Genomic DNA, 23237 nt, shown 5'->3' with positions numbered 1-23237 from the left:
ACGGGGTTGTTGTTAGCAGGCCAAGGCTGAGCACTTTTTCCCTCCTGAAGAGGGAAGGTGTTGAGCTGAGGAACACACCATGGACTGCTTGATGCTGTGTCCTCTCCGGTGTGTTTCACTCCTTCCGGCAGAACTTTTGCATCTCCCCTGCTCTACCTCTGGACCTTGTTCTTTATTTCTTCCTTGACACATTTTCCTTCGGAGCAAAAGGATGAAGATCACCTTTGGGTTCACCTGCAAGAGCAAAAGCCACTACAGGATCGTGATGTGCCACAACAACCGGCTCATTGGATCCTATGAGAAGCTGGGCTGTCAAAGGTGAGTAGTTGGACTAGTCTCTTACCCCTTTTTGTCTGAGAAAGGGGAGAATGGAGCTTTGTAAAAAGCAGCCGTGCTTTAGATCTTTGCTTCTACATTGCATGATGTCCAGAGTTGAACAAGGAGACCTGGTGCGTCCTTAGGATCAGCTTAGTGTGTGCATCTGGGCAATGGGTATCTGTCCGTGTTTTAGGTGACTAGAGATGTCCACCTACTGTTCAATACGGCTGTGGTTGGAGGTGCTCCCATGGCATGGACAGCCTGCCTCTCCTCCAGGATGATTTCCAGGAGGGAATCTGCTATGGCAGGATAGCCTGCACTCTGATAGGAAGTGGTCGCTGAAGGATTTACTTCTAGGTGTTGTCTTGCAGTGGTATCTCAGAGCTATGGCATGCCTTGGGGGTGACCATCTATGCCACAGATAATTCTGGTCTGTTAGTTAAGCCAGCCTGTCCTCTGGTTTCTGGAAGAAAAAGCTTCCGTATTATGCCCAAAATACATTTGCTGGGAGGTTTGCCAGGTGTTTGTACCTCATATTGTTTCTACTTTATATTGCATGCAATACACAGGCCATGATCTTGCCATCAACCTTTGTATTAGGGGTTTAGGGTGTTAGCGAGTCCTGCCCAAAAGACTGCTTTTTTTTTCGTTCTGAGCAGAATTGGCTAAAGCAGCTCTTTCCTTTCATTTCTGGCCCCTGGTGCAGTGAGGAGGTGTAGGTGTGATTGGTGTAATTGAATGCACCTTCCTGAATTGAGCACACAACGAAAAGGACTTTGAAGAAGGCAAAGAGTACCAATGATAGAGACCTTTGCCCAAGGCTGCTGGTTGGAGAGGGTTGCACTCTGATACAGCCTTTGTTCTGAGCACTGTGCATGTTCTTAGGTCTGTTTATTGTGAAGTAGCCCCAAATTGGCCCAATTTTTCCTTCTCTAGTGCCCCTAGAGGGCATGGAGAATTTTATCTTGAAAGCCCGGTACAAACATAAAGCCTTGGGCTGAGGAAAGGGCACAGTCTCTGTGTTCTTCCAGCTCATTCCTGCACAAGACTCCAGCCCTGAGGAGACTCATCGGAAATAAAACGGAGCCTGTGTTTGTGTACACATCAGCGGAGCTGCCCAAACCGGGAACACGCCTATAAAGCCAAAAGAAGAAGTCTGATGCTCATGTAGAGCCTCCAGCCTAAGGGGTGCCCTCCAGGCACTAGCCACTGTTCTTCGGGGGGGTGCAGCACTCCACACTTTGGGAGAGGCTGCACTTGGGGAAAGGGACCTGTAGCCTGAACTTTTTTATGATGATACTGGTCCAGTTTTGGCAGCTGTGGGGTAAGTGATGCAGAAGGGCTGCTAAGGTGCCAACCTAAAACCTGCAGTCATAAGTCTAAGTCAAGTTCTTGGGGAAGGGGTTTGTGTCTGCCCTGGTTGTTCCTCGCCACTGCCTGTTGTGCCAGTGGGAGTTGCTCAGCTTCTTACGGAGTTCTTCCTTCCAAACAGACGATCGCTGTGCTGGGACAGAAACTCAAAAGCTGTTGGAAAGCGAAGATGGCACAGAGGAACTTGTGAAATCTGGATGCAGCTTGCATGACAGCATAGGAACCAGTTTGCCACTGCTCTGATCTTTGCAGCATTAAAGGCCTGAGGGTTTCCCTTGGCCAAGGTAGGGTGGGAATGTGCCACCAGGAGGAGCAGAGGTGTGACTGGACTGGACAAAGGGTGACTGGACTCCTCCTTCCTATAGGCAATTGAGATTTGAACCTGTGGAGTTTGGCCCGGTGGTTACTGGGAGGGATGCCACACCACAGGCAGGGTGTCCTCAGGAGAGCAGAGACTTGTTGGCTGCCCCAGACCATCCCATGACCTGGGCCAAATGGGCTGGGATTGCTTTGGGGTCAGGTGGCAGCGCTTGTTCTGAACAGCCTTTCCTGGTGTTTGCTCCACGCTTAAAATACCCAGACTGAGTGTTGGTTTTTGCAGAGAGAGACCAGACCAGACGTGGGTACAATGTGAAGAATATCTGAAGTGGAGGAAGCTTCCTGACCAGGTTGACCCTACCATTGTTACCAGAAAGCTCCTTTTGTCGTCTCCATCCCCTCCCCAAATACAGGTAGGAGACTTGTGAATTGAGTCCTGGATGACTTTTTTCCATGCCATCTCGCATCCTCAAAATACAAATGGTTTCTGTCAAATGCTTGACTTCCTGCTTTCCTTCCACATACCTGTGAATACAGATCTTCATTAAAATAGGCGATGTTACAATGGGAACATGTTTCAGTGCATGCTTGCTTTGGTCACTGCCTGACCCCTTTTTTCCTGATGCCTTTAAAGTAACAGCCTTTGATCTAGAGGAATCTGGCCATTTAATTACAGTCCTTCTGTAGGATTGGATGGGCTTTAGTTAAATGTGCTGATTGAATTACAGTCAAATGGCAAAACTGCTAATAACAAAATATAGTTTCATGTTGAGATCTGACCTGTTGGAGAAAATAAAAAGCTTTACTTTCTTACCAAGAATATCAGCTTAAATGCTAACCAGAAAAAACTGGTAGAGCTGTGACTGAGACCAACTGTTGTGATGTTACTGAAGGAAATTCCTTTTCTCTGATCAACTAATTCCAGGGTGCAACCAGTTTATACGGCCGAATTGCCGTTATCTGTTGGATTTCGGCATTCCACAAATGTAGATAAGATGGCCTTCATGCCGAACTATTAAGGAAATCAGTTGGCTCTGGAGGCTGAGGAGTAATTTTTTATAGCCTAGAAACTAGATAATAAAGCCACTTTTCAGCAGAGGAGGAAGCTAATACAGAACTGCTTCCATTTAAAGCTCTCTGGTACATTAAAAGTCATTGATCTGGAAGAGAAAGCAGCACAGATTACAGATGGGAGACAGTCCTTGTCAAGCCAGACAAACGGACCGTGGGATTCGTGGGTACCTTCAGACTGACCTGGCTCAACTGAGCACGCAGCAAGGTGGCGGCGGACCAGAGCAAGCAAGGAAGGTGCTGTAGAGGGAGTAACTAGGATTGCCTAGGTGTACAGATGATTTCTGAGTTAGCAGCATCGTCTGAAGTCTGAGACCTAAGAATGCGTTGGACAGTTCAGTGAAAACACCTGTGCAGTACTTGTGGCTGCCAGAAAAGTAAGTTACGGTTCTCTTTTAAACCTGTATATGCAGGATTTTTATCTTGTGCTTCAGGACATCCCTGCAAATGTATAGTAGTGCGAAGAGGGAACTCTTCATATAGACCGTTTCCACATAACTCATGCCTGTGACGGTTCCTTTCCTTTGAAGGAGCTGGTGTTAGTGGTGTATACTGCCCACATGGGTTACGACGCGTTTCTCTGGCAACTCAAAACTTGAAGCAGAGATGACTGGCAAAATGTGTGCTGTGCTGAACTCTGGTCTCATAGTCTGTGCTTCATTTCATCTGTGTTATTTGGGGATTCACGTGGCTCCTTTGCCTGTTAGCCCTTAAGCAGAGTGTTTCATTCTTCAGCTGTTCTCTTGACCTTCTTTTATCTGAAATCCTAAAGGATTAGAGACATTGCATAGATGTCCAAACCATGGAGATTTTTGGTGGGAGAGGGGAGTCAAACTGTTCTGTCACACACTCGGGCATGGTTGACTGCTCTTGTTGCAGAAGCCGTTTGGCACCTGAGGAGCAGGAATACAGTGATGAGGAGAAGAGGCCCAGATACAGACGGAAATGCCAGAAAGGGTGAGTATATCCAGTTCCAGTTTGCAGCTCAGCTACCTGGAGCAAGGACTGGAGAAGGAGAGGCATTGGGTGTCCTGCATACAGGAGATGTCTGCTGTTTTTTTTCTTGTTCTGTTCTGCGGGTTACCCCTTGGTAATGCAGCAAGGAGAAACTTGCTCTTTTTTTTTTTTTCCCCTTTTGTTGGTCTAGGGAGCTGGACACAGAGAACAGGAGGAGACTGTCATCATCATTTGTGGAGACCATGGGACAGCAAGTGAGGCAAGAGGGAGAAGACTTGCAGGAGCCAGCACAAGGAAAGCCTTGATGCGTGGTGCTGCAGGGCTTGGCAGGCTCTCAGCCCTGCCTCGCTGTTATCCGTGTTTCCTCCTGCCAAGAGAGATGCCAAGACATGAAGATGTTGCAGCATCATATAAAATGAGACTTTGATTCTTGTTTGTGTACAGCTTGGACACGCTCAAAGCTCTTAACAGTAACAGGGATCAGGGCAGGTCCGGTGCCTGCGCTCAATCCTACCTTGTCCCCCCAGTCCTAGTGTGTTCCTTTCTGCCTCCCGTGGCTAGAAGAGGATGCAGAAGGCTGTGAGGTTTCTCCCTTTGGGTTTCAGCAGTGTGGAAGGCCTTGGTGAGACACGGTTTGCTGGAAGGAACCCTGGCCAGAGCTAGTGGATCTGTCCTGGATAGTTTTCTCTTCCCTCCCTTTTGGAGAGAGGGATCTGCAGGACTCAAATGCTCCTTCATCCTCCTGTATCCAGACAGAGAAGGGGAGCAGGGTGGAACAGCGGGAGGAAGAGAAATCCTTGCCAGGTTGGTGTTTTCAAATCCTCCTGGTTTCTGTGTGTCAGCGTTAACACATTCGCACCCCTCTGAGCTAAATTCATCTCCATGTTTTCCAGCCCCGTGGCCAGTCCGGATGACAGCTGCCGTGACAGCCTCTCCACCGCTGGAGCACTCGCCTCTGTCGCTCTCTGAGTTGCTCTTTACAGAGGATGTTTTTACCCAGGAGAAGCCAGATACCATTTGGCTTCCAGCAAGGAGGCAGTTTTCTGGCTGAGAGAATTTATCTGGATAAGTCTCACGTTCTCTTTAACTTTTTTGATGGGAGGGAGGGGGGTGTCAGAGAAGATTTATTTATGTATATATTTTCAACTTCTCTCCTTCACCCTTCCCGAAACCCTCACTGCCCGTGTCATGGGAGAACAATGTGGGCTGCTCCCACACGGTGGCACTACTTGCCCGGCTGAGGGGCTGCCTGGTCGTGTCCCGCACTTGTCCCTTCTGCCTGGCCCCTGCGCCTGCCCACCGGTTGCCCAGGGGAAGACCTGCAATGGGGCTGTTGGGTTGTCAGCAGTCGAGCTCTTGGCACCTCTCTCTCTGTGGCCCCCTGCACATGATGCAGCTGGTTGGTGGATCAGAGATCTGTCTGGTTGACCTTCTGCTCCTCCTTGCGGGATCTTGGGGAGGGAGAAGACCAGTGGGTTACAGCAGCTTTGAAAACGTGTGATGAGAACAGTCCTGCTCACCCCTAGCTAGCTCAGAGCAGTAATTCTCAAAGCTGCTTCTCTCATCGTGATATCTCCTGACATATCTTGTTTTCCCTGCCTCAGCTCTTCCCCAGGCCCCTCTTGTTTCTTGTCACTGCTGCCATGCTGAACCACTTTTTCCAAACATGACCCTGGAATTGTTCAAGGCCAGGCTGGATGGGGCTTTAGGCAACCTGGTCTAGTGGGAGATGTCCCTGTCCAGGGCAGGGGGTTTGGAACTAGACAATCTTTAAAGTCCCTTCTAACCTGAACCACTGTGTGATTCTATGAGCTCTCTGCAGCACCTCCAATGAACTCCATCAACATCTTGGCCCTCCAACCCTGTTCCTCTCTCTCAACATCCCTATAACTCCCCCACACTCTGCTTTTTCCTTTGCTCCCCCTTTATGCCCGTGTTCCTTGTCCTGTTTGCTCACCGCTGTTTGGGAATCCATCCGACAGCCCGGGCCGTAACACAGACTTGCAGATGGACTGGCCTTTCCCTTCCTGAAGTCAGGCTTTTGATCGTGTTACAAGTGAGTCAGGTATTGAGCTCTGAGGTCAGCAGTGCTGTGAACTGGGGACACTCCAGCCTGCTCACCCTCTCTTTTTTCTTTTTTCTTTTTTTTTTTTTTTTTTTCCCCCCAGCAAGACCAAGTTGACCATAAAAGAAGAAATACTGGAAAAGCGTGGGGTGCCTGGTGGAATCTTCATGCCCAGACCTGACTTGTCCCAGCCCTTCGACCTCTCCCCTTCAGAAGAGCTTTGCAGTATCTTACTGAGAAAGGGGAAAACTTCTGCACGTGAAACAGGAGAACCTGAACGCAGGTGGCAGCTTGCAAATCTTGCGTAGGTTGCCCAGGGAGGTTTTGGATGATGCATCCCTGGAAGTGTTCACGGCCAGGCTGGACGGGGCTTTGAGCAGCCTGGTCTAGTGGGAGGTGTCCCTGCCCATGGCAGGGGGTTTGGAACTAGATGATCTTTAAGGTCCTTTCCAACCCGAACCATTCTGTGATTCTATGATCTGTCTGCTCAAAGAGCAGCCGGGCACTCAGAGCAGTACCAGCCCCGCTAACAGTGTGTGATGCTGCCTCAAGGCAGAGACTCCATCACTGCCCAGCAGCTCAGCAGGAGAACCGAGGGAGGCTGGAGTGGTCCAGGGGAAGCTGGAAAGCAAATGCCAAACTTAATAGCAGAAAGACAGGCTATAGACTTGAGTGCCTGCGTAAATTCATACAGGAGCACAAAAGACATAGACAAGGGATTCTTTGTGGTGGTTGGTGTTTTGAAGACTGCTGCAAGTGGTGATGCTCCCACTCGGCTCTTCCCGTTTGGTTGGAAGGCAAGACTTGACAGATCAAAGGGGGAGAAAGCTCCATGTCTCAGCACTGGAGATAGAGGAGGAAGAGAATTGCAGGTCCTTAACGCACAGGAGCAGGAGGATATAATGGAGCAGGGCGATGTGAGAAGACCAGTGGAACCTGGAAGACCAGATCTTTGTGGAACTGATGACTATTTCAGCAGAGTGGGATGTGCTCCAGTGCAAGGTAGTGAATTTGTGGCCTTGCATCTGTGCTGGTTTGGAGGGTTTTGGAGAGAGCAGGTCAAAGTGGGTTGAGAAGGAGTGACTTCTCCGTAAAGATCTGCTGACTCTAACTTCTTCAGGCTTCACAAAGCTCTCTTGATCTTGCTGATTGTTCTGATTTTGGCTGGGACAGAGTTACTTTTCTTCATATTAGCTTGTATGGTGCTATGTTTTAGTGTAGTGACTAAACTAGCCTTGCTAACACACCCGTGTTTTAGCTACCGCTGAGCAGGGCTCATGCAGAACCGAGGCCTTTCCTGCTCCTCACACCACCCCACCAGCGATGGGCTGGGGGTGCACAAGCAGCTGGGGGGACACACAGCTGGGACAGCCGACCCCAACTGACCGAGGGGATATTCCAGACCATGTGCCGTCATGCCCAGCAATAAAAGCGGGGGAAGAAGAAGGAAGGAGCGGACGTTTGGAGTGATGGCGTTTGTCTTCTCTGGCAACCATTAGGCATGATGGGGCCATGCTCTCCTGGAGATGGCTGATCGCCTGCCTGCCGATGGGAAGTAATGAATGAATTCCTTATTTTGATTTGCATACATGCGCGGCTTTTGCTTTACCTATTAAACTGTCTTATCTCAACCCATGAGTTTTCTTATGTTTACCCTCCCAATTCCCTCCCCGATCCCACCGGGGGGGTGTGAGTGTGTGGCTGTGTGGGGCTTAGTTGCTGCCCAAGGTTAAACCGTGACACCAATTGAGCTAATTCCTGCGTGTGCGTCCTCCTCCCATTTCAGGTGGAGAAAATTGACATGAGAAGTGTTGCCTGAAAACAGAGTTCCTGAAATACCAACAGGAACTGGCGCTGCTCAGAGCTCAGAAGATGGAAGACTTGCCCTGCAGCAAGAAATGCACGTGTTACTGCCAAGCTGCATGGCAGAAGCAGAAAGCAAAGCTGGCGAGGCCTGCAGAGGAGAAGGCTGAACTGATGGAGAGACTCAAGGATACAGAGATGCACTTAGGGGGTGCTGAGGGAGGCACAGGTTTCCTGCAGGGCCCCAGAGAAAGAAGACGTGAAGAGGTCAGAGCTGTGGGTTGGCTGGATGGCGGTCCCCGTTATCCCTAAGGTGTGGGAGAGGGCAGGAGTGATGGTGGGCTGCTGTTTCCACAGGACACTGCTTCCCTGGTATCTATCACCCTGCTGTATATGTAACTGGGTTGTAAGTGAGGATCCTGCTGTTGTGAGGAGGTAGAATCACCAGATGAATCCAAACAATTGATCTGGCTTCAAAGATGACCTACAGAAACATGCTTTATCCAAGCTATCTCTGTCCTATACCTTTCCGCTGGATCCCTTGCACAGTCTTGGGTCTGTAATGGAGATAAGAATGGGATGGAGCAAGGAACCCCAGCGCACGTGGTACTGCTGGTAGGAAGGGGGACAAGAAGGGCGTGTGATGGGAGGTATCAGATCCAGGCTCTCGCCACTGACTCTCCTCTTGGCTTTTGCCCTCTTGCCCACAGTGTTATGGAGAAACTTAAGAACCTGCCTGTGAACGTGAGCTGGCTTCTCTCGTTCATCCAGGATATTACCTTTGATTAAGGTGGATCGGGTGGATGAGATCTTGCAGACCATACTGGAGGAGGCAAACCTCATGGTGGAGTAGTCCCCTCCCTCCTGCCACCGTGCCTTTTGCACCTGGTCATTAATAAAACCCTGGTTTCTTTGCTCATGCTCTAGGTCATCATTCTGGTGGGGCAGGGTGTTCTCCTTCCCCTCCTCTGGTTTTGCAGGACCGGCATGGCTCTTCTGCTCCCCATCGCTGGGGCTGGTGTTCCCCAGGCGGTGGAAACCCAGAGGCAATGTGAGCAGAGGGGACTGCAGCGCAGGCACGGCTCCCAGCACAGCCAGGCTGGGTCCCGCCTGGCCAAGGGACACCCCAGCAACCCCTTGGCCACCCTCCTTAGCACTCTGGGTGGCGTGGCGGAGAGGCAGGGAGACCCTGCTGGTGGCTGCCCAGCTCCTGGTGCAAGAAGTATCCCAGGAAAGTGCAGCCCGGGCACTCCTCAGTGGCCATGCTGGAGTCCTCGTGTGACTAACACAGCTGACCAGGCTAGAGAAGAATGGTGCTGAGGGTCAGGATTTGGCCCCTTTCCCTCTGGGAAGCAGTTTCGAGTTCATAGGTCTGATCAGCCCACGCAGCAGCAGCAGCTAAACTAGGTCCCTGCCTGCCTTTTCCTCTTGAGCGTGTCTGTTTGTTTGTTAAATAATGTAGCAACGCAAGGTTCCTTGAACTAAATTTGTCTTCCTGTGTAGCTATGGGAACAGTTGGTGGTACGGTGACGCTGGGGCTGGCAGTCGGGTCTGCTGCAAGGCTCAGGGCCAGCGTGGCTGAGCCCAGCTTCGTTCAACAGAGGCTGTCCTGTGGGAGCTTCACCTCTAAACGTGCTTTTTAGGCTTGTTTTCATAGACTCTTCTTTGGTCACGCTGCTGGCTATCCTTTTAACCTGGGAAATGTTGGGGACGATGGGGTGTTTGGAGGAAGACGTGGGGCTTGAGAGCAGCCAGACGTGACATGGGGGAACGATCTCTCTCAGACCAAAGGGTGCTGCAGCTCCCTGTCCTGCCCCCAGCATGGTTCCTGGGGAAAAACAAAGGGCAAGTGCATATAGTTCAGTAGAGTTCAAGCCTGTACTTGTTTCCAGCTCAGAAGCTTCCTAAATCCAACATGGTTTCTTACAGGTATAAAATCACAGAATCACAAAATCACAGAATGGGTTGGGTTAGAAGGGACCTTTAAAGGCCATCTAGTCCAACCTGCAGGGAGCAGGGACATCTTCAACTAGATCAGGTTGCTCAGAGCCTCATCCAGCCTGGCCTTGAATGTCTCCAGGGATGGGGCCTCCACCCCCTCTCTGGGCAACCCGGGCCAGTGTCTCACCATCCTCAGGGTAAAGAACTTCTTCCTAATGTCTGATCTAAACCTGCCCTGCTCTAGTTTAAAGCCATTGCCCCTCGTCCTGTCGCTACATGCCCTTGCAAACAGCCCCTCCCCAGCTTTCATGTAGGCCCCCCGTACAGGGAGACTGGCTTAAAGGAGCTGAGGAGACGCCCCCCCTTGCAGTCGTGCACTTGCTGTCCTTCCTGAGGCGCGTTCTCTTGCCGGGATGGTGGGTATGGAGGAGGGAGTGCTGGGTGGCCAGCACAGCGTTGATCCTTTGACTCAAACACTTCATTTGTCCTGGAATGGCACGAGACCACGTGACAGAAACCAGTGGCTTAGGTGCTATCACCAAACATGTGTAGCGTGTGTGGCCTGAAAGTCCGAGTTGAGCAACAGAGTTATGTGGACGGTTTACCCCATCCTGCAGGGTACAGACTTTGCCACGTCCTTTCCCCCATGGCTGGACTTACACACGTTACCACGGAAGTTACTTTCCCTGGTGGTAGTGGAGATAGAGAGGACGTGTCTACACAACTGTGCTTTTTCTGCAGTCTGTAGGTGCTGTCTCTGCGTCTCCTGATTTCCTGTCCGGTCGAATCCTGGTGTGTTTTCAGCTCCTGTTTCTAGATCTCCGAGTTGTTTCTGTGACCTCTCTTGATGTTTTCAGATTGTGCTGTTTACTGTGTTTCCAGGTCAGTGCTGCGGGTGGTAACACTTGAGCTTGAAGGTTAGCTCCCTTATCTCCCTCCATTCATGGTTGGAAGGTAGCGTTTCTTATCTCCATTCATGTTTGGTTTTTTTTTTTTGCTCTTGGCGTCTCGCCAGCTGGTCCTCAAACCACAGGACTACGCCCCCATCGCGTTTAATTCTCAATAGAGCTATTGAGGAGATTGATTCTGTACCAGGAAATCCCAATGAGCTGAAGTTTCCTTTCACAACGTCCAGGACACTTGCGTGCGTTAGTTTTTCTGAAACGATTGCATGAAATACAGTTTCTGAAGTGCAAAATAGCCAGCGATCTCAGGGAGCTGTCGTGCTTCTGGTCATGTAGTTTTATCCCAAAAGCCAGTCATCCTTTGAAAGCATCTACCCAGGGCAAGGGAAGAGGCAGACTGTTATTTTCTCCTCCAAAGCTGCTTCTAAAGCAGGAAATGTCCACACCTCCTTCAGGCTTGATCTCGATGCTCTTCACAGCACATATGTGTTGTGCTAGTAATCTTAGCTGATGCTGCTCCTCTTTGCATCTTGTTTATTCCATCGCAGTATAACTAGCTCTGGGATCTGAGCTTTATCCCTAATACTACTTGACCTTATTTTTTTTAGAAGATTATTCACAGACATCCCTGATGTTTGTCACGTCACGTGCAGAGCCCTCGGGCTAGACCCCATCCCCAGCAGGGAGCCGTGGCAGAGCTCTGAGCTCCTCTTGGTTAATTCCTGCCGCACGGGGAAAGGAGAAGGTGTTTGTTTGCACGTTGTATGGAAAACAGACGCTTCGGACTTAGTGATAGGAGTGGGCTTTGCTGAACGAGGAGGTGGTGAGCAAAGGGCAGCTTTGATGCAAGCATCACTCGGCAGAGCTCCGTGAGCCTACGGAAGCGTTTCACAACTTGTGAACAGTGAGCAGGCTTCGTGCTCTCACCTCTCCCTGTCTCACATTACCAGCAAGGCAAAATATATCCTCCTTATAGCAATACGTGGGTCTTTTGACATTTCTTGAGCTGACTTGTTTCTCTCGGTGTAAAGAAATAACACGCAAAGTGGTTCTGTGATGGAGCGTTTCCTAAATGGATGTAACTTGGCAAACAGTGCCGCTATTAATTTTCCTTAGATAAGGTGGTATCAAAGTACCTGGTTTTGAAACTTGGCACTTCTCCTGCATCTCGCAAAGCTTGCTCAACAGTGCCCGTGCCGGAAGCTTGATGCCATAGTAGTTTGGAGGGGATTAAGTTGTGTAGTGAAGATAAATACTTATTGCAGGTGAGGAGGTCAGAAAAGCATCTCGAAGATAAGGCTGTTTAGCAGAGCTTTCGCCTCCCAGAGCTCTCCGCGTCCTCCCTGAGGTACTGATTGTACCGTGCTGTGTCCTGTGGAGTCCTGGGGCTGTAGCCAGCAGCCCTGGCAAGGCTCGGGGCAGAGAGGAAACCCAGCCTGTCCTGCCCTTGCTGTCCTGCGTTGCAGGAGGTGCGAGGAGCCAGGGAAGAGCGGTGCCGCGTTTCCCCTGGGCTCACGCTGCCGTGGTCGGCGAGGGTCTCTCCATCCCACCCCTGAGCTGGGAGGTTTAATGCTGTATTTTGTGGGCAGCCTCCCTCTGTTTTGCAAATATCTCCCATGGGAAAGGGCAGCTGCGCTCAAGGACAGCTGAGGATACAAAATTATCGCTTCATACAGGACTAGGCTGCCTTTATGGTGTGCTTTTCTCCCTTTCTTTTTCCCCTTGAGGCTTTTACTCAGCCAGAAGTACTGAAGTCGGGTGGATTAGCTGCATCTACCTGTGTCCTCTGCAGTAAAACTTGACTATTTTCAGCTGCAGACTTACAAGCCAGAAATCAGCCCATGTGGCTTATGTGGGATGTTAGCCACTCTAGCACATCTGGGAGAGGGGTTGCTTCAGTTTTGGGAAGGAGGCCATAACTCACAGCAAGACCCTTGTTTGTGACCAGGTCCTGGGACATCAGCTACAGAGGTCTGTAGGCAGCTCTGCCTGGGGAGGTGGAAATTTAACGGAAATTGTGGCTGCCCCATCCCTGGAGGGGTTCAAGGCCAGGTTGGACGGGGCTTTGAGCAACCTGGTCTGATGGGAGGTGTCCCTGCCCAGGGCAGATGGAACTAGATGGTCTTTAAGGTCCCTTCCAACTCTAGCCATTCTGTGATTCCGTGATTAGCAGGCTCCTGGCAGCTGCAGTTCTTCACATCTCGCTCCCTAGGGCTGGGCTACGGGGGCTTTCTGCTGGGAGCCACTTTCCCCTTCCAGGGGCTTTGCAGCAGAGACGTCCTTCCCCTTGCCGAGGAATGTCCCTGGTCCCAAAGTGCCTGCTCTCCTCGCCTTGAAAACAAGGAGTTAATCATTTTTTCCATCTGCTTTCTCTTACCTGCCGGCCTCCCACGGGCGCAGGCAGCCTCTGCCTCCTCAGCCTGTCGGGGATGGAGAGAGTGGGACTTGAGGCGAAACGACCTGCCAGTTGGCAATCTGGAAACACCATTAAAATAAAGGTGGGTTGGGAAGAGCAGAAGGCCAACGATGTTGCGTTAAGTCGCGGGGGAAGATCAGAGGTTAATTGCCTCCTCGCCTACCCACGCTCTGCGAGATGTGGTGCCTGGCCTCCCCTGCAGCCGGGGGAAAACCCAAAGGCAAAGGGCAGCACCCTTATTCCTGTAAAAGCGTACTGGAATAGCTCAAAGGGCACGGGGCATCATGGTCGTGGAGCCAGCGATGCCTGTGGTCTGCCCTTAGCTCTGTAATGCCTGCAGACTCCTTGGGCTTCTCTACGCCTCGGAAAATATTGAAGGCTGGAATCATTCCCACCACCCCAAAAGGAAAGGGCTTAAAAAATTGGGTAATGAAAATGCATCTGTCGGAGCAATCTTGGGAGCACCTGCCAGGTATAGCCGGTGGTGTGGGACTTTGCTCCAGTGAACTGAGAAACCTAGAGAGACACCTTTTCTAGGAAAGCGAGTTCAAGGCAATCACGCTCTTTGTGACGTGGGTTTTGTCCTGGTTTTGTCCTTTTTTAGCAGGCTGGATATCCCAGAAATAGATGGTGCGTACGTTTTGTGAAAAAAGGCACCTGCCTTGAGGAAAGATTAGTTCTCCGGTGTGGGAAAAGCTTCGTCAAAGCACAACCTTCCTCTGAAATCCTGAACGGAGATAAGAGGCAACCCCACAGCTGGCGAAGCCTCCCTGGTTTCTCTGCTTATGGGATGACTTCTTGTTTATTCCAGACTCCTGGCACAGAGCAGAGAGCTTGGAGGGGCTCAGCTGTGTCTGGGGTCTGAACATCTTCTAGGCATGATCCTAGGTCAGCAGCTGCCGAAATGTTGGTGCCCTCAAATGTACCCTGAGCATGGAGATGACCGGCTGGTAGACTGGATTGCTTGGGATGACTCTGCCTACAGCCTAATGCGGTTGCATCTGCGTTTGTCCATGTAAAGGTGTTTGGGATCCTCTGGTCTTCATCTCTTCTATGCAGTGCAGTGCAGTGCTGCTTAACCATCAATCGGCAGTGGAGATACCGAGGGTGTGGGACAATTTCTCTTCAGTTCTCTCAGCCAGGTCTCCTTGGCTAGGGATGGAGTCTGTTTTCACTGATGGTTCTGTAAAATCCCTGGAAGAACTTATGTTTACACCACTATGAAAATGTGTCTTGCTGATAAAGCTTATTTTACTCACTGAATTGGGTGTAGATTCTACTGATAAAGCCTGCTCTCGCTGCTATGCGTTGCATGTATTCTAGGTTTGCTGAAGTCGCTAACCTGAAGCTCCACTAACATAAATTAGACTCAAATTATGGAAAAATCTGATTGTGATGTTAATGTAGTGCCTGGAAGATCAAACATCCATGTCCTCTTCAGAGGTAGCATGGGTTTCCGAGATAAAGACTTTTTATAACTCTCCTGATAGAGTTCTGAGCAGTTGTTCAAACCCAGACAGGAACGAGCTTTCTAGTGATCTCTGGTGCACCCAAAGGTCTCTGTCCCCTGCGGTACCATGGAGTTCATTCCGCCCTGTTTCCCTCATATCTTTCTTTAAAGACCACAAGAATCCTTTAAAGTGCCTTTAAACAGGTCTCTTCCAGGAGGCTATGGAAAGCTGTGAGTTTGTGGACAGGCTTTTCCCTCCGACTGAAGGTGTTTTCCAAAGAGGAGCTGGTTTCTCACGTTCCCTCACCTCCATTGCAATGTCTCCCATTAAAACCAGAAGATCCAGGCACCAACGGTCTCATGGCAGTGTCCTGGCTGTGGGACTCCAGACGGGGCCATCCCCAAGGCTTTGGGAGGATGGGAAGCCTTGGGAGGTGAGTGCAATTGCCAGCCGAGCATCACAGATGCCCTGAGGTGAAACCACGAGGCTAGAGCTTGGCCACCAGCGGGGATATCAGGTGGGGCTTGAGGCATGGCTGGGGCAAGGAGCGCGTCTCCCATTCCCACCAGCACAATCCATGACTTAAGCTGTTGCTTAGCCCAGCCCGGGAGTCAGGATTTGAAGTGCCTGAGAGCATCCCCTCTCCATAGTGCATCCTCCGCTGCTCCTGAAAAGATGGCTGCAACACCATGGGTAGGAAGGCTTTGTGCTCTTCCATGCCAGCCCTGGCTTGCCGAGGGGCCGGGAGGCTCCGGCACGGCGCGGGAGGCGGCTGGGAGGGTGCAGCAGCTGGGTGGAGGAATGTGGATGCCCTTTCCAAGAGCCTCAGCCATCAGGAACTTGGCCTGAATTTTCTTCCCCCTCCTGCCTCTGCTATCTGAGCACTGCCCGGGGGCTGCAGGCAGAGACGGGCTCTCCCAGCACCTGGCCCGATACTCCTCATGGATTATTTGCTGCTCTATCAGACCCTGCGTTAGGCAGGAACCAGAGGGATGCCAGAAGGCGCTGAGCTCTGCTTGGCTGGGGGGTTCCAGGGAGGCAGGAGGTGTGGGATCTGGATGGCTCTGGGACAAACCTGCGCCTTTTCGCCCCCCCCGGGCATCCCTTCCCAGTGCTCTGCAAGGGAAGGGGCTCTGCTCCCACGGGGCAGCAGCCAGGGAAGCAGGAGGGGGCTTTGGCCAGGGCATCCCCAGGGGCGCTCTGTGGCGGGGGGGCAGAAAGAAGAAGTTGTGACTTTCTGCGTGTTTCTCAGGACCGTCCGATGAGGTCGCAGCCCCTGGCCTAGGTGTGGCTGCAGGTTCAGGTGTGCTGAGTGTTTATCGTGCCTCTATTGCTTTTGAAGATAAGGACACATTAGTATTTTATTGCCCCCTTTCTTCATGTGAGGCATCATCCCGAGCAAGAAGAGAGGGGAAGGGCTAATTTCCTTATGATGGAGGATTAGTCATTGCAGCCTGGCCGTCCATCGAGGGGCTGGAAGGGTCCCTGCTCCACCGCCCAGCCCTCTTCCCACCCCTCCTCTGCTTTCCCCCTGGCTGCCTGTCCCCCTCGCATCCCGCTCCCGTCCTGAGCTGGGCCCACGCTCCTCTATGGCTTTCCTGCAGGAAAACCCGGAGTGCCCTCAGCTTTTCCTGCTGAGCTGGTGAGGGGCAAGAGGAGACCCGAGGGGTTGGCTCGGCCCCATCCCTCCGCTCACGCTCCCTGTTGGCGGTGGTGGCCCCCAGGGCAGCCTGGGCTCCCGTCCTCTCTGGCCCCGGGCTGGGCCACATCCAGCCTGCCCTCGAGGACCCGGCTTATTGCTAACAGGGAAGGCGGCGATTGCACCAGGCAGAGATAACCACCGCCACCGCGTTTGTGCACTCGATGTCCTTCCCTTCCCCATCCTCCCCTCCCGCTGGTGAAGAAGAGGAAAATCCTTTTCAACCTGCCTTGCCCTGGGGCCAAGTTTCACATCTTTGGGTGCGTTCAAGTTAAAGGCCAGGAAAGCTGGACAGGAGAAACCCCCTTGCATGCAAGGGGGTCCCCCTTGGCATGGCCGGGGGCACGGGGGTGCTGGGGAAAGGCTCGCCCCCTTTTTGGTGTGGTGCTTGTCAGCTCCTCTTCTGCCGTGCTGCAGCCAAGGAATGGGGGGTCTGGCTCTGCACAGGTGAGAAAGAAACCCGAGGGGCTGTTGGGGACGTTGGGGGCCCCTTGCGGTGCCTCTGCCCTGTGCTCGTCTGTCCAAACCAGGGCTGCTCCCGTACCCGAGCTCTGAGCTCTGCCTGCCCTTGCCTGTCCCTCTCCCTGTCGCGGGGCGCGGGGGGGGAAGCCGTGCAAAAGCTGACTCTTCTAAAACCAGAAATCTTCCCTTCTGCTGCTTGAATTAATGTGTTAATAGACACTGTGTTAATAAACACGGCAATCAAACTCTGAATCGAGCGGTTTCAAATGCCCCTTTGTGTAATTAGCGGAGCCCCTGCCCGCAGACACAGGCAGCGCTGTCTGGCCCCGCAGCCCAGGGTGGGAGGCGGGGGGCGAGGACGCGGCGCCCGGGAATTCCTCCTCTTCGGAGGCACGACCTCTCGTACCAACTATTTTCTCGCCTCCTCTCTGTGTCGGCTGCCCAGAAACAAAACATTTACGGCTGAAGGACTTAAGTGAACTCGCGGCATCTCCTGGGGGGGCTGCAGCCGGTGGGCAAAGCTCCTTGAGCGCTTTCCATCCTCTGCTCCCAAGGCTCTCTTTTCCCCAGGGCAGCAATAAGTAACTCAGCCCGCCCGGGGCTGAGCCGGTGCTTTGTCCCTTGGCCATGGAAAGGGGATGACTGGCCTTTGCCTTGAAATCTTCCCTGGTCCCCTCCAGCGAGTGTCACCCTGGGGATGGGTCCCTGGGTGGCCCCTTGCTCGGCGAGGAGGGGAGAAATCATGACTCCCGCCGTTATCAGGAGCGTGTTAACCCCATGGCAAACATGATTTCACTGGTGCAAGGGTAACAGTGGTGACGTCTGAGCGGGGAACACGGTCCCCTCCTCTCTGGGACCTAATCTAAATTGCTCTAGGAGGGGCCAGCAGGTGGACCAAAGCCTCCTGCTCCCTGGGGGACAGGGAGCCAGGGCGAGGGGGTCGCTGGGTGGCCCGGAGCTGTGGCACAGCAGCGCAAGGGTTATCTCGCCTCCAGTGGTGGGATGTCAGAGGGGACATGGTGGTTAAAAGGTACTTGCTCCTCGGTGGGCTGCAGGGCTGCCTGCACCTCCTGTCCTCCTACCGTGCCCTGGCACATGCCGGGCATCCCCCGGTGCCACTATGCCACCGGCTGTCATGCTGCTGCTGTGCAGGGCTGCAACCACACTGCGTGTCCTGCCGCTGATGAGGGGTTACGTGGAGCAGTCTTGGTCCCTGCCTGCCCATCCCTTGGAGCTCACTGGTGGGTTTTTTCCTCCCAAAGCAGCCCCTGCAAGGACCCCCGGGCTCAGGACCCGCCTGCGAGACCCCTCTGCAGCTGTGTTGGGGTGCTCAGCCCCCGCCGTGGCCAGTGGCCGCGTTGGGTGCTTGGGACCGTGTTGCCTCCTGGGTGCTGGTGCTCACAGCGTCCTGGGATGGAGATGTGATGATGCTGGGGCTCTCCCCACTGCCTGGGGACCTCGGGGTGCCACATCCACCCAGGGGCAGTGAATTTCCCTGTGGATACCTCAGTCCCAGTCATACCTGCACCCTCAGAAGCGAGTAGGGCTGGGGGGGTGTGTGTGTTGCCTGCCGTTAGCCCCTGTGGAGCCACGCTTGCTCCCACTGGCACCCTCGCAGTGGTGGCACATGGCAACCTCCCAGCGTGGTGCCCAGGGACAAACCGTGCAAAGGAGTGACACCCCCCTCCCAACAGTGCTCCCACCCCCCTGGGCTCCAGGGTGGCAAAGCCATGGGGTGGGGGGGACAGGCCAGAGCAAGGGCCGGGGAGCCCTCAGCCCCATGGACCCACCAGCTGGGCCAGCACGGCCCCCACCACAGCCCACCCTGCCGGGGGAGCTGCCAGGGCCACTCGCTGCCGGAGGAAAGCTCAGCCACAGCCTGGCTAGAAACACAGATTTATTGCGACATTGGTTTGCAACCAGCACGCAACCGCCCCAGCGGCAAGTCCGGACCCGTGCGGACGCCCTGACCCCCTGTGATGCCTCTGTGGCCAGTGAGTCTCTGGGGGCACAAGCCCACCTATCCCCACACGGGCAGGCTCGTTGGGGCTGCGGGGTCCCGCTGTGCCAGGGGCTACCTGCGGGCTGGCAGCACAGAGGAGGGAACAGAAGCTGGATTCGGGGTCCTTCACTGATGTAAGCCACCGGCTGGGATCTCTGAGCAGTCGCAAGGCTCTCGGGATCCCTGGGGAGAGAGTGGGATCAACCCCCCCATCCCCCCAAGCCTGCGAGTGAGAGGGCCGAGCACGGGAGATGCCGCTGTGTCCTCTCCTCTTCCCGCGCTCCCTCGGTGCCAGCCCGGATGCTTTGGGGAGCTGGGAGAGATGCCAGCCCCATTTCCACCCGCGGCCGCTACACGTATCCTGTCAGGTTGTAGGAGTTGAGCTCGCTCTTGGTCTTCTGTGCCTGGCTAACGGAGGGCCGGGGGCTCTTGCCTGCCAGCAGCCGGGGCTGGTAGGTGCTTGTGTACGTGGCCGTTGTGTCCCGGGAAGGGCAGGAGGTGCAGAGGATGAAGCCACCGATGAGGGAGAGGAGGGAGGAGATGATGCCCAGGTAAAGTGCCTCCCCGAGCTCAAACTTTATGCTGTCGGGGAGGACGGGATTGTGGAAATCCCGCAGCACCACGTGGATGTTCCACACCAGCGGGATGAAGCAGAGCAGCCCCCCGAGGATGAAGACCACGCCGCCCGCCACCGCCACCCGGTCCTTGCCTGGCGAGCCCTGGCTGAAGACGGTGCACCTCATGCCCACGACGGTGAGGAGGCAGGCGAGGGAGGAGACGGCGCAGGAGCTCACCATCAGGGCTTGGGCTGCCTGGATGTCGGCGGGCAGGTTGAGCAGGGAGCTGTAGATGTCGCACTGGGTGATGCCCGTGCTGTAAGTGGCACACTCCATCCACAGCCCCTTGGTGAAGCTCACGGCCGTCACGATGCTGGACCCGATGTAGGAGCTGGTCTTCCAGGTGGGCAGCAGCGTGGCCGTCAGCGTGCCAATGTAGCCCAGGAAGGCCACGGCATAGCCCAGCAGCTGGAGTCCCATGGACACCATGGTGGGGGCTGGCTGTCACCTCCCTGGGGCTCGTGGCTTCTCACCCGGCTTGCCAGTGGCTCGCTCCGGCGCGCTTACCTTCCCATGGCCCTGCCGGCTGCTCTGCCGGCTGTGCCGCAGCTCCACCCCTCTCCCGGAGGTGCCGGTTTTGTGTGGGCACTGGCGCGTGGGTGGGAGCCGGAGGGGAGGAGAGGTTACCTGCGAAGAGTGGAAAGCAGTCCCTCCCCGATTAACGATTGACCCAAGCCCGTGGAGGAGCGCCAAGCGCCCTTTCACCTCCACTATCTCCCCAGCCAGACTTCAGAGGCAGAGCAGCACTGCCCGGGAAGGATGCCAAAGCCCTCCCTTGCGCCGGGGCCGCAGGCAGGGATGGAGAGTCGGCCACTGGCGGGGAAAATGCCCGCTGCCTTCCTGGGGGTCCCTTGTCTGCTGCGACGTCCTGAGCCGAGGAAGCCAAAAAGTCTACAGCTGCGCCCTGTTCTTTGGGACCTGCCAGAGGTGACTGCAGGTGGTGGCCCTGAGGTTCTCCCAGCCGAGGAAGGGGGATTGCACCTCCTCCCCATCTGCGGGGGGCTCACCCAAGGCATCTGCGGTCCCCCACCACCCACCCCGAGCTCCTGAGGCTCCGGCGGGACAACGGGATGCGCCCACCTTAGACTGAACCACGGTTATCAACCTTTTCGTGCTGCTGGGGACAACGATGCAGAGGGATGCAGGTGACAGGGATGCCTGCGTCCCCAGGAGAGCCCGGAGGTCCATGGAGGGCAGGATTACATCGGGGCGAAGCACACTGGCAGCACCTTGGGGATGCTTCCCCGGAGCCGGGCGACCCGTCCCTCGGAGGGGTGAGCGCACTGGGGTGCAGCTTGTGCTCACTGCCGTCAGCAGGGATTTTTCTGCCGGTGCCATCTCCTGCCTGCAGCCCTGGGCGGATTTTGGCAGAGGCAGTGAAGTGGGGTGGGGTGGTTTGTTTTCCCTCTGCCTTGTTTCAAAATTCCCTCTCCCGCGGTGTCTTGTGAAACCGGACTGAGCCCACACCACACCGTGCCGACACTGCAGCCAGCAGCCTCCCGCCCAGGGAATGCTCCCAGCTGAGTGCTGCCATCACCCAGCACCTCCATTCCTCTCCCTGTCCCCCCCACCGGCACCTCCAATGCTTGGCACCAAAGTTTCCCAACTTTCTGTCTCCTCTCCTGTGCACTAACCAAGACCTCCCGCTCCGTCTCAGGGGTGTTGCTGCAAAAGAAACACCTTGGGGAGCTGGCGAAAAGGCACGGGAGGGTGACGCCAGAGGTCTGCGGTACTTACGGAGGTGGCTGGAGACGCGGTGTGGGACCGAGGGTCACCCGGGACCGGAGGTGGCTGGTCGGGGCAGGGCGAGCAGCCGGGGCCCCGGCCCAGGGGATCAGGGGCTGCGAATTGTTTAGCTACGGCTTTGCAAAATCCACCTGCAAATCTCAGCCTGGATCAGAGGCTTAGTGCAGAGCAGAATTAAACCCTTTCGGCATCGGGAAAGATTGGGGAGCTGGGATGCCTCGTTTTGCTTGTTGTCTATTAATTATCAGGGTAGGTTTGCCTCGGTGGGTCAGGTCTGTGGCTTGCTGTCACCTTTCTGGCCAGCCTTGGTGGCCGGTGGGTGACCGTGTGCCACCATCCATGTGTCCGCTTTGGGCTGTGTCACCGGTGCTGGGGTCGGAGGGGCAGTGAAGCGCCAGCAGGTTGAACTCCCGGTGCCCAACAGGGTGAGCTGCGGCTTTCGGTTTGCTCCTCCTGGCCCTGCTTGTCTTCCGCGGGGTTTGTTGTTTTTTTAAGACTCCTGGCCCAAATGAGGAGCAAATGGAGACGGTAATGAGGGCTGTGCTGGCCCCGTGCCCCCTCCCGCTCGCCGGCTGCCGCAGATGGAGAGGGGCAGGGAGGGCCCCTGGTGACAAATTGTGCTCAGAGCTGAGCTGGGTCCGACAAGGGTGTTTGGATGCTGATAGCAGAGCTACAGCAGGGACCATTTGCTATTTTCTTTCCTTGTCCCGAATTGAAACCCTCCCAGGAGCGGGAGGTGACCTGTCTGCCAGCAGTACCTCGCCTCCAGAGCTCGGGCAGGGATGGGATGCATGGCAGGGATGGGGCGGGAGTCAGCCTTGCACCCTTGTATTAAGAAGCTTTTCTGGACTTGCTGGTATGGTCCATATCTCAAAAAGCCAAAGGAGAGGGCAGGGAGCACGGGCAAGCAGTGCAGGAACAGGGTCTGGCAGCTCCCTGAGCAGAGGACGGGGATGCTTGAGCAGGACCATTGTCCTGCCTGCGCCTGGGATCCACCCCTGCCATCTGTTTTCTCTCCTTCTCCTCTAGAGCATCCCATCACCTGCCTCCCGGTTGCTTTGTGCTTGCCACCACTGCAGCCCATCACACTGTCCCATCACATGCCAATCACCCTGTCCCCAAGGGCATGCCCATCACACCGCCCTCATCATGCCCATTGCACTGTCCCCCACACTGTCCCCAGGGCATGCCGATCAGGCTGTCCCATCACATGGCCATTGCACTGTCCCCATCCCATGCCCATCAGGCTGCCCCAGCCCTCCCCATCCCTTCCCCCCCCGCCCCCCTCCCTTATGCAAATGGCTACAAAGAGCACTTAATCATCCCTGTTAATTGTCTCTGCCCTCCCCTGTTCCCCCCTGGGGATTTTCTCACAAATGGTGTCTAACTTTTCCCTTCTGTGTTTTGTTTTTCCACCAGGGATCGCAGCCCCTCCGCCCCCAGCCTCCCCCCTACCCTCTGTTTACGCAACTGGGACAAATTTCACACCCCGGGGACCACTGTCCCCGCACCCCTCATCCCTCGCTCCCCTGCCCCGAAGAATTTGTGAGTCACTGGCCGGGGCAGGGCTATAAAGGTGTCCTCGCCAAGGGTCTGCAGCGTCAGAGGGGACACTGTTGACTGCCACCATGGAAGCTGCTGCCTGTTGCCTGCCTCCCCACGGGCTCCCAGTGCCTGTGGCCAGTGCTCGCCCAGTCCCAGGGCTGGAGCAAGGGGGAAGGTACCTGAGTGCTGGGAGGACTGGGGAGGGTGGGGAGGGAAGAGGGAGGTGGGATGGGGAAGGCTCCAGATGGATTTGGGTGAAGGCTGTGTGGCTCCTTGCTCTGACGGGGGGACCCCTGATCCTGGCAGCTGTGGGTGGGAGAGGGGGTGCAGAGCCCGGGGAGCAATGCTGGGGGCTCTCAGGGTTGTTGGGGGGCTGGAGCAGGCGAGGAGCACTGGGGCTGAGGTGGTACGAGTGCACCCGCGTGTCCCTGGCACCCCAACCATGCACCCGAGCGGGGGCTGAGCCAGGCGGGTGAAGCTGTGGGGCTGGGGGTGCGTGGCTGTGGTGGGGGGGAGCAAGGCAAGGGGGGAGCAGGCCAGGGTGGGTGGC

At 54.8% G+C, this 23237-nt stretch overlaps 2 protein-coding genes across 7 annotated transcripts; one reads left to right on the top strand and one right to left on the bottom strand.

Annotated features, from left to right (window-relative positions):
• The first annotated feature begins 76 nt into the window (after positions 1-76).
• On the top strand, positions 77-14626 carry MORC4 (MORC family CW-type zinc finger 4). 6 transcript variants are annotated; one of them, XR_012589105.1, is made up of 7 exons: positions 77-318; positions 1811-1973; positions 2291-2420; positions 3958-4839; positions 4929-7655; positions 7887-8170; positions 13150-14626. XR_012589105.1 is itself a non-coding variant. In XM_074601437.1 (6 exons), exons 1-3 carry the CDS (start codon positions 212-214, stop codon positions 3973-3975), a joined length of 255 nt encoding a protein of 84 aa, XP_074457538.1. In that variant the 5' UTR covers positions 77-211; the 3' UTR covers positions 3976-4035; positions 4226-4839; positions 4929-7655; positions 7887-13127. The 6 variants fall into 6 exon arrangements, 3 of the variants coding, with proteins under 3 accessions (XP_074457538.1, XP_074457536.1, XP_074457537.1); XR_012589104.1 differs by lacking the exon at positions 13150-14626 and having other exon boundaries at positions 7887-13127; XM_074601437.1 differs by lacking the exons at positions 1811-1973; positions 13150-14626 and having other exon boundaries at positions 3958-4035; positions 4226-4839; positions 7887-13127.
• A 4035-nt stretch (positions 14627-18661) lies between these two features.
• CLDN2 (claudin 2) lies at positions 18662-20031 on the bottom strand. Its single transcript, XM_074600498.1, has one exon. The coding sequence runs from the start codon at positions 19823-19825 to the stop codon at positions 19130-19132; it is 696 nt and encodes a 231-aa protein (XP_074456599.1). The 5' UTR covers positions 19826-20031; the 3' UTR covers positions 18662-19129.
• Between the last annotated feature and the right edge of the window lie 3206 nt (positions 20032-23237).

This window comes from Larus michahellis, chromosome 9 (assembly GCF_964199755.1).
Source record: "Larus michahellis chromosome 9, bLarMic1.1, whole genome shotgun sequence".
NCBI classification, from domain to species: Eukaryota; Metazoa; Chordata; class Aves; order Charadriiformes; family Laridae; genus Larus; species Larus michahellis.
The sequence above is the reverse complement of the archived record's forward strand: the minus strand, read 5'-3'. Positions and strand labels throughout refer to the sequence as shown.